At 42.2% G+C, this 9,181-nt stretch overlaps 1 protein-coding gene and 1 long non-coding RNA gene across 2 annotated transcripts; one reads left to right on the top strand and one right to left on the bottom strand.

Moving 5' to 3' along the window:
* Positions 1 to 236: 236 nt before the first annotated feature.
* On the bottom strand, positions 237 to 1,163 carry LOC121033442 (60S ribosomal protein L6-like). The gene has a single exon (XM_040479721.1). The coding sequence runs from the start codon at positions 1,142 to 1,144 to the stop codon at positions 275 to 277; it is 870 nt and encodes a 289-aa protein (XP_040335655.1). The 5' UTR covers positions 1,145 to 1,163; the 3' UTR covers positions 237 to 274.
* Positions 1,164 to 1,533: 370 nt separating this feature from the next.
* On the top strand, positions 1,534 to 8,908 carry LOC121033443 (uncharacterized). Its single transcript, XR_005791910.1, has 3 exons — positions 1,534 to 1,628; positions 3,718 to 4,115; positions 8,605 to 8,908. It is a non-coding gene; the product is annotated as an uncharacterized LOC121033443 (long non-coding RNA).
* The last annotated feature ends 273 nt before the right edge of the window (positions 8,909 to 9,181 follow it).

Genomic DNA, 9,181 nt, shown 5'->3' with positions numbered 1-9,181 from the left:
CTGGGGAAATGTCGCTATTTCCTACTGGTGGGTGCTGGGTGGCAAGCCAGACAGTGAGGAAGGCAAGAATGCTGATCCAAACCGATGACACAGTGGAACTTCCACTGCAGCTGGTGCCAGCCTCCCGACCCCGACTGCTCTCAGCAGAGGCCAAGATGCCACAAGCATGCCGAGTCAAACCACATCTCTGGGCAGAGAACGATTAAAAACAAAAAAGAAAAAAAAGACCCAAAAGAGATGGATCTGTTATTTCATTAGGTTCTTTGTAAGAAATTTAGAACACCAATTTGTGAGGGTAAACTCCATTCGTGAGGGCAAACACAGAGCGGAGGTAGCCCTGAAGCTGAGGAACAGCTTTGGTTTTTGGCAGAATTTGCGAGTCCACAGCTTTCTGATCAACCTTGCGCTGCTCTGTAATCTCATATTTCTCTTTCTCCGTGTCGAAGATCTCACCTTCCTGGTGTCTGGGCTTACGCAGCTTCTTCTTCTTAAAGTGAGCATCAGTGAGGTGTTTGGGGATTTTCACATTGCTGATATCAATTTTGGTGGAGGTGGCAATGACAAATTTCTGGTGTGTTCTACGCAGAGGAACTCGATTAAGGGACAGAGGTCCAGTCACAAGTAGCAAGCCACTGCTCAGTTGCTTCAGGAAAACCACTCTCTTGCCTCTGTGGCGCCCAGTGAGGATGATCAAAATGGTCCCAGGAGTGATGCTAGCTCGCAGTTTCCTCACATGCTGACTAAAAGGTTTTTTTTTGCCGTGGCTCAACAGCTTCCGAGGCACATCTTCAGTAGGATAATACCTAGGCATTTGGCGAAGTGTAACCACTCGGGTACCACCATTCTTGTCACCACCAACTGGTTTTGTGACAGTAGCAAGAACCTTCTCCTCCTTTTTCTTTTCAATCCTGGATTTAGCTGCTGAATACTTCCTCTTGTACATGGCCTTTCTCGAATACATAGCCGATCGGGAATATCTGCCAATTCCTCTGACTAGGACGGGGTTTCGGCTGCAGTGGGGCCTCCCCTTCTTTGGCGTTTTAGCCTTGAGGTTACCCTTCTTCACGTTGCCACCAGCGTCAGCCTTCTTGGCTTCAGGTTTCTTCTCCTTAGCATCCGGCTTCTCAGCTTTTTCGCCCGCCATCTTGCAAGATGGGAAAGAGCGACACAGAAATTCTTGACAAAATGTCAGCACATCAAATCCAACGATATATAAGCATAATTGTCACAACCAAGTGGGGTTCATCCCAGGAATGCAAGATTGATTCAACATTCAAAAATCAATCGTTGAAATTCACAGTAATAACAAACTAAATAAGCAAATCATATACTCATGTCAATAGTTATGTAAAAAAAAAAAATTCAAATTCAACATCCATTCATGGCTAAACAAAACCAAACAAAACACTCTCAATAACACAATAGGAGGTAACGTCCCTAAGCTACTGAAGAGCATACACAAAAAAATCTAGATCTTACTTCATACTTACTGACAATTATGCATAATGATCTTTTCTCAAGGATCAGAAATCGGGTCAGGAGGTCTTCTCATGCCATTCCTAGTCAATATCAAACCGGAAGACCTAACCAGTACGACAAGGAAAGAACGAGAAATACAGAGTAGAAAGGTAAGAAATAACAACTTCTGTACTTAGTGACAGCCTGAATGTCTGTGTAGAAAATCCCAGAGAGTCTACAAAAATGCTCCCGGAACTAATATGTGAGATTAACATGGGTATAGAGTACCAGGTTATTACATAAAAATCAGTTGTCTTGTATGCCAGCAATATGCAGTCGGGACTTGAAATTGGAAACAAAAATAGTATTAATCACAGCAGGAGCAAAACAATGAAGTACTTAGGTACAAATATATCAACGCATGTGCAGAATCTGTAAGCTAAAAACTACAAAACAGTTATGAAAAGGAATCAAATATCTAACTAAATAAAGAGAATGTATCATGGACCTGAATTGAATATCCAAGCTTCTTAAGATGCCGGTTCTATTTGATCTATAGACTCAACAAAATCTCAGTCAGAGTTGTAGTATGCTTTTTGTGACAAGCTGAGCTAAAAGTTAGATGGCAGAGCAAGGGATCTAGAATCATTAAAACCATTCTGATGGGGAAAAAAAGCAGCGTTGGTGGACTCAAATTCCTGATTTCAAGACTTACTATCTGCGGCGGTAACTACAATAGTGTGGTATTGGTGAAAGGGTAGACCCAGGGAACAGAAGGGAAAGCAGAGAAATGTACCCACACGTTGTACCTACAACTGATTATTTTGATATGGGGTCAAAGGCAATTTAATGGAGAAAGAATAATTTTTAGAAAAAATAGTGCTGATATCATTGGATATCCTTCTGCCAAAAAGCAACCTGTGACACTTTATATCTCATACAAAGATGAACTATGAATGGATAATAGATATCCATATAAAACATAAAATTATAAAACTTTCAGAAAAAAATAGACGATCTGTGTGACCTTGGGTTTGGCAATGCATTTTTATATACAACGTCGAAGACGTGATCTATAAAAAGATGCAAAGTTACACTTTTCAAAATGAAAAACTTTTCAAAGGTTACTCTTGGAATGAAAAACCAAAATACAGGCTGAAACAAGTATTTGCAAGTCACATATCTGAGAAATGAGTTGTATCAAGATTATGGAAAGAAGTCTTATAACTCCATAATAAGAAAACAAACTACCCAATTAGAAAATTGGGCAAAATATCTGAAGAGACACTTCACAATCCCGTGAGACAAAAACAACAGGAAAGCCATTACAAAAAGACCTAGCTGCTCAAGGATATTGACTTTGATCCCTTGAATCATAATGTCATATCCCAGAGAAAGAATGCTTTGGGAGGCCTTCTGAAATTGCCTCTGGTTTTATTTGAATATTAAACCTTGTTGCCTCAGATTTCTCTGTAGTTTTAATAGTTCTGGCTTTTGTTTAACTCAGCTGGAGCTTTTTAAAAGGCTAATAGAAGCATCTAATAAAGATTCCAATATTGGAAACAATATGCAGTGAAAATTTAATCTTCCTTGTACGCTTGACTTTCAAGCTCTTTCCCGGAACCCTAATGTTAACTCTAGCTGTCACCCTAGTCTTCTCCTGGTTTCTAGGGCAGTGTCAATTCTTCCATGAAGTCCGAGGAGAATAATACACACACACTTTTCTGCATCTTGTAGTTCTCTTGTCAACACACACACACACACACACACACACACACACACAGAGTATTTAATGTGATTTTGTTGAGGTACCACAATTTCTTTTACCAGCATGCATTAATGAATATCTTTGTGGTTTCCACTTGGTGCTACACACAATATTGAAATTTAAACCATTGTGTCTTTTCATATATGTATATATTTTGCTCAACTATATATATATATATATTTATGGTCTTCACTATTTTGAAAACAACTCATGAACCTACAGACTCCAGGGTTGAAACTAATGCTAGAGATATTTTTGGAACAGTCCAAAGTATTTTCACCAAATGATGTTTTCTTAGCTATTCCGTTGCCCTAATTTACCCAACCACTGAGTTCACTTCAACAAACTGAACATGTGATGGGCCCCTCCCATGTGCCAACCACTGCACTAGGTGTTCTCACCAATACCATAGAGACCTGGACACCAATCTTAGAATCAGCCTGCATCTAAGAGGAGTGAGATTAATAAGTATATGCATAATATCTCCACAGAGTTTATAATTAACATCTTGTGAAGTTCACTGGAAGACGAGGAGACTGGCTCTGCTACGTCTGGGAATGGCGAGGCATCCAAATGCTGATCACCGCATGCAATTAAGTAGAGAGAATGGCTGAAGATCTTCAGGATGTCCTTGGACATTTGGAACACTGAGTATTTTCGGTCAATTCTATTTAGAGAAAATCGGATGCTTAATGACTGTGGTTTAGAGGTCCACAATAAGACTAATGGACTGAAAACCCAAGAGAAGTGCTCATGGCAGGAAGAGCATCAAGAGGATATAAAGTTATGGAAAATAAATGATGATCCATGTTACCACCAATAGGCTCTCGTATGAACCCAACCACCTGTGCAAGGTCATTACTGCAACAGAGAACCAAGTCTGCTCCAGGTAGGTGCCAGGATGCCGGGGCTAGTCGTGTACTCTGTGCTCAGGGTTTAGGCCGGTGCCTGACAGCATGGTAAACAATAAGTGTTGGTTGTGTTTTCTCTTCTTTCCTCTGTCCTCCCTTTCTCTCCATCACCACTTCTCCTGGCTGTGGACCCCAAGTATCAACCCTTCTTTTGACTCCCCCTTTTTGATGTCCACACTCGGACACACTTGGATTAGCTCTGACCACACGGGTGCACAGACACTTCCTCTGTCGGGTCCTGCCGGTGGGACCTCACAATCCTATCCCTGCTCAGACCAGGAAAAGAGGTTCTGTGGAATCTAGAGCAATTGTGGCCAAAGAAGAAAGTGAGGAAAAGAGAAGCTGGACGTGAATAAACAGGGCAGAAAAGAACATCTTTAATTCATTTTCCCTGCCTCCCTCTGATTTTTAATACCTCAACTTTCATGAGAGCATGATACTTCTAACTTGATCATTGAATGATATGGAATATCATTGATTATTCCCATATAATACTCAGGCACGTATTAATTTCATATATTTCATGTGCTATGTCAAGTTTAGACATTTACCCTAATAAAGGGCGATGTTTAAAGAAAAAGTTTACCCTGAAATGCCTTCCATTCCCTGAACACACGAGTTGGCCCATTCTGTGGGTTTGCAAACCAACCATCAGACGTATGAAATGTTTGAAGCGGCTTTACTGGTAATATCAAGTACAGCTTCTAACTCTAAATCATAGTTGCTCTAAAAGTTTCATGTAGGTGACAATTTTCTGTGCAGAGTGTTAAAAACCACTTTATAATAGCAACTCCCACAAAACCTCTTCAGTTATATGGGTCTGTTAGCATTTTATTTTAAACACCCTTTTGACAGGTGTATTATGTAGTTATTATATTTTCCATGCATAGAACATTCTTGACATTCACTTCACTTGTAGTTTTTGATTAGAAAAGGAAAAAGTTCAGGAAAAAAATCATCTGCTTGGCTGAATGAGGATGAAAGAGAAGTCCATTTAGCAGTGACTCTTTGTATCATTGACCTGAAGTAAAACAAATGCAAAACTCATTCAGACGATCTTCATTCATTTGGGCACTCACAAACTCATTCATTTATTCAGTATTTATTTTAACTGTTTTCTCCCCCCACGCGTGGGGCCTTGTGCCAAACATCAGGAATCTGAAGACAAAGACCCAGTCTGTGACTACACACAGTTCATTCTCTTATGTGGGAAGCAGTAATGCAGACAAGCAAATTCCTGCAAAGCAGCCATTAGATGTGCTAGGAATAGAAGGGGCATAAAGACAAGTGGGAGCCAGGAAAAGCCTGATGCAAAAGGTGTTTTTCCTCAGAGGGGTCATCGGAGAAGAGCGTTCAAGGCTGAGGGTATTGCGTCCCAAGTGCAGAGGGGAAGGGGGAAGCAGAGAAGCTGGGTGCAGGAGATAGTTCAGTACGGCTGGCAAAAAGAGTCAAGGCCCTGGAGTGGAGTGGAACAGTGAAGGTCCAGACCGTCGGAGACGGTCTCAAGAGGGGACTTCAGGGCCGCAGAAGTGGGAGAGGTACATGGTACAATCGTGGCGTGGTCTTTCCGTGGGATTTAGGGCTCTCCTTATGTGATCTTAAGGTCTTTCCTTCCACCTCCCCATTCCCTCCCTCACCGGCCACAAGGACCTCTTTCCTGCTGTTGCTGAAGGAGGCCGAGCAAATTCACCACCAGCCCCCACTTCTCCCTCCCAACGCTTTGGACTTAGGCTTTCTTCTGTTTGGTCTGTTTTCTTCCCACTCAGCATGCTCTTGTCCCTTTGCTTTATTCAAATCTCTACTCAAGGGCACCTCCTTAGAGAGCTTTGCCAGACTAAGGTAGAAGCATCTCATTATATGTATATATAATGCTTTGCTTTTTCTTTTTTACTGTATTAGGCTAAGTGACACTTTGACTTATGAGATATTATTTATTGTCTGTATCCCTTACTAAAACGTCAGCCACTTCAGGGCAGAGACGGTTTCTGTGACCACAGAAGCAGCAATTAAAATACCCCCCGGCATGTAGATGATGGCCAATACACGTCTGCTGAGTGATGAACGCATCAAAGAGACCTATTTCTGAACGCGTGAGCACACTCCACTGTTGTTGCAGCCCCCACCATGCCCTATACGATACCGGAGTGGAAAAGTTGGTGAAAGTTGTCCCTGGCCTCATTGTAGTTTCAAGTTTTAAGAGAGCTTGGAAAAGAGCTCTTAACTAAAGCGAAGTAATAAAGTCTTGAGAAAGAACCTTCCGTGCCTTAGAACCTTCTGTGATGGGAAATGGTACTTTTTCACCCACTATCTTCCCTCACTGGGTGACAGCCCTAAAATAAGAAAAGATTTGATAAGCAAGTGGTTTGCCAACTAATTTCTTTCCCGTAGGTACTTTGTTGAGCTTGGCATGGAGCTAACAAAGGAACTCTTATCCAAAGATCTTACTCTGGCGATCCCAGAACAGCACATGTTTCCATATCACCAGTCAATCTTATTTCTAACGGCTATAGAAAAATCCCTTGCCCCAATAACACGTCAGATTCCCTCGGAGCGTGGACAGTCTTCCTTAATCAAATTGTCCATCACAGGGGAAGAAGTGGTTGTTCAGATCCTGGGGAGAAGGGAAGAGAGGATTTCCTTCATCTATTCTTTCAGCACAAATTGCACAGCTTCCATTAACTATAGTCTCCTTTAGGAGATCTAGTCTTTAGTGGGTCATCTGGGGTCGGAAGTGAGCAGATGGGAGGTATGAAAACGGTGTGGCAGCTAACACTGATTGCCTCCGAAGGGTGGCCATATGGGTGATGCAGGTTTCTTTGAATTCTAGGAGGTCAAATTTTTCCAGGATAAACGTGTATCCAGTTTAAAAGCAGGAAATAAAATAATGCCCACCTATGCTGTTTCCAGGCCAACAAATTTAAGAATTCCGTCCTTGTGCCTCCAGGACCTGTTGAACATAGAGCTCTTCCTTTAGGCTTGGGTAACTGCTGGCCCATGACTGCCTCGCCTTCTCTAGTCGTAGAATTTCAATTTGACATGGGCCGGTGGACTCTAGCCAAGATTTTCTTTTGAGGGCCCCATGAAGTCATTACTGAGAAGGTTCAATGGCCCCATGAAGTCATTACTGAGAAGGTTCAATGGCCCCATGAAGTCATTACTGAGAAGGTTCAATGGCCCCATGAAGTCATTACTGAGAAGGTTCAATGGCCGCCCCGCTTTGGAAAATCGATAAAATGCTAGCCTTTCCCTTCTTTCCGGTCACCACTCTTACGGGATGGAGAGGGGAAAAATCCCGTCCCAAAGAGGTATGGGGTTTCTTGTTCTAAATGCATTGTCCTGCCCATTTCATTTTTTGTGCTCAAACTTCAGGGAAAGTTGCAGTGGTACACCCAAGTGTATACCCTTGGCTAACTCTGATTGTTTCATGATGGTTTTCTTCTAATCTCTGCAGTCTCTAGTTTTAATGACAACCTGTTCTTCGTGTCCTATTCTCATCCTGCGATGTACCTTGCAGACGTGTGCCTCATCGCCTTTTACAAGGGATGCGTCTGTAGATGGTGCTTCTGACTTTTAACGTCTTTGAAGGGAGCTGTCAAGTGCAACAGATTTCAAGCTAAGCAGCCTCCTTTTTCACTTCTGGAACTGCTGCCTGCCAGCTGCGTGACCTTTCGCTTAGGCCTCTGTTTCATTTGTGAAATGAGGGGCAACGTGCATTATCTTGGAGATTCAATAACACAGCACAAGCGAAGCTTTAGGCTTGTGTCTGACACTTAGAGCTGAGAGAAGGCTCATTATGATATTGCTAGATATCTTCACCAGAGTCACTGCCAAGGAATCATTAGCTGTTGTTAAATAAATACCTACTTGGAGCTACTCACCTTGGAGCACCTGTCGTATTGTTGTTCCATTGAGGAACAGCCATATTGTAAACCAACCACTCTAGAGAACGATTGTCTAACGCTGTGAGGTGCCCAAACACTCCCTCCAAATCTTGCGAGGTCCATCAAGGTGCCACAGAATCTGTTACAAGTAATCCCACTTCAAACATTTTTTCCAAGTTCACTAAAAACCCCTCTATCCCTTTTTCATGTGCTGTTGTAACTGACCTTTTACTGTTAATTTATATATAATGATTTCTCGCGATCTGTTCTCGTGTGTAAATACAAGAAACTTACAGACTCCCTTTCCTCTCCGAGTCTGAAAATCAGTTTATACCCGTTATGAGACCTTGAACGGAAATGACGATGAAACGTGTCACAAGTTCTTGCTATCATTTGGAGTCAAGGATGCTTCTAGCACTTGCAGAGGTAGAGTTGACATTGTAAATACAGGTTTATAGTGGAAATAAACTATTGCACTAAATGGTTAATGCTGCTTTTGGGATCCCCTGGACCAAAACTCCCCTTTAAGAGGGGCTCTTAAACTCACATGGCTCTTACCACCTCCTTCTACTCCCTTTATGTATAGAGAGAAGAAGTGAGAGAGTGAATACACACCTTGGAAGTGTCAGTGATTAATGCTGTCAACTGCACTGTGTCCCCTGAAGAGCCAAGGTGCGTAGGTCCGCCTGCCCTGTCTTCTGTGTCTCCCGTCGTGAACAGTTGGACGATCCCAGGGAGAAGCGGTGTCTCCTAGTCTGTTGAAGCAATCAGTGAAGTGAATGAGTAATGAGTGAGAGCACATTAGTGCCATTGGTGGTTAATAAACTCAATCGTCTTTGCTGCGTGCCCCTGATTTCCACAGCTTGCTAAATAAAAGTTTATTTATGGTCTTTAGTGTATGATAATTTCCACATATGAGCTTTAATAAAGCAAAAATAGGTGCAGGGAGAAGCGCTACAGGAAACTAATGAAAGCAAACATGAAAAATGGAGAAAGTAATAAATTTTTATTAGGGATCCCTGCCAAGAAAGCCCTGAATGTGAGAACAAATCACATTCGCTAAGAAAAAAACACTGGTTAACGTTCATGGGCTCTCTCTGGAGCGAGAGGGTTGGGTATCTTAGCTATGGGATGCTTTAAAGCAAACCCCAGTTCTAGCCGTT

This window comes from Herpailurus yagouaroundi, unplaced genomic scaffold, assembly GCF_014898765.1.
Source record: "Herpailurus yagouaroundi ecotype Mexico unplaced genomic scaffold, PumYag 159, whole genome shotgun sequence".
Classification (NCBI taxonomy): Eukaryota; Metazoa; Chordata; class Mammalia; order Carnivora; family Felidae; genus Herpailurus; species Herpailurus yagouaroundi.
Note: the sequence above shows the minus strand (reverse complement) of the source record. Positions and strands in the feature narration are given on the sequence as shown.

Excerpts from the sequence above, each read along its gene's own strand:
- LOC121033442 (XM_040479721.1), bottom strand. The coding sequence starts at position 1,144 with ATGGCGGGCGAAAAAGCTGAGAAGCCGGATGCTAAGGAGAAGAAACCT.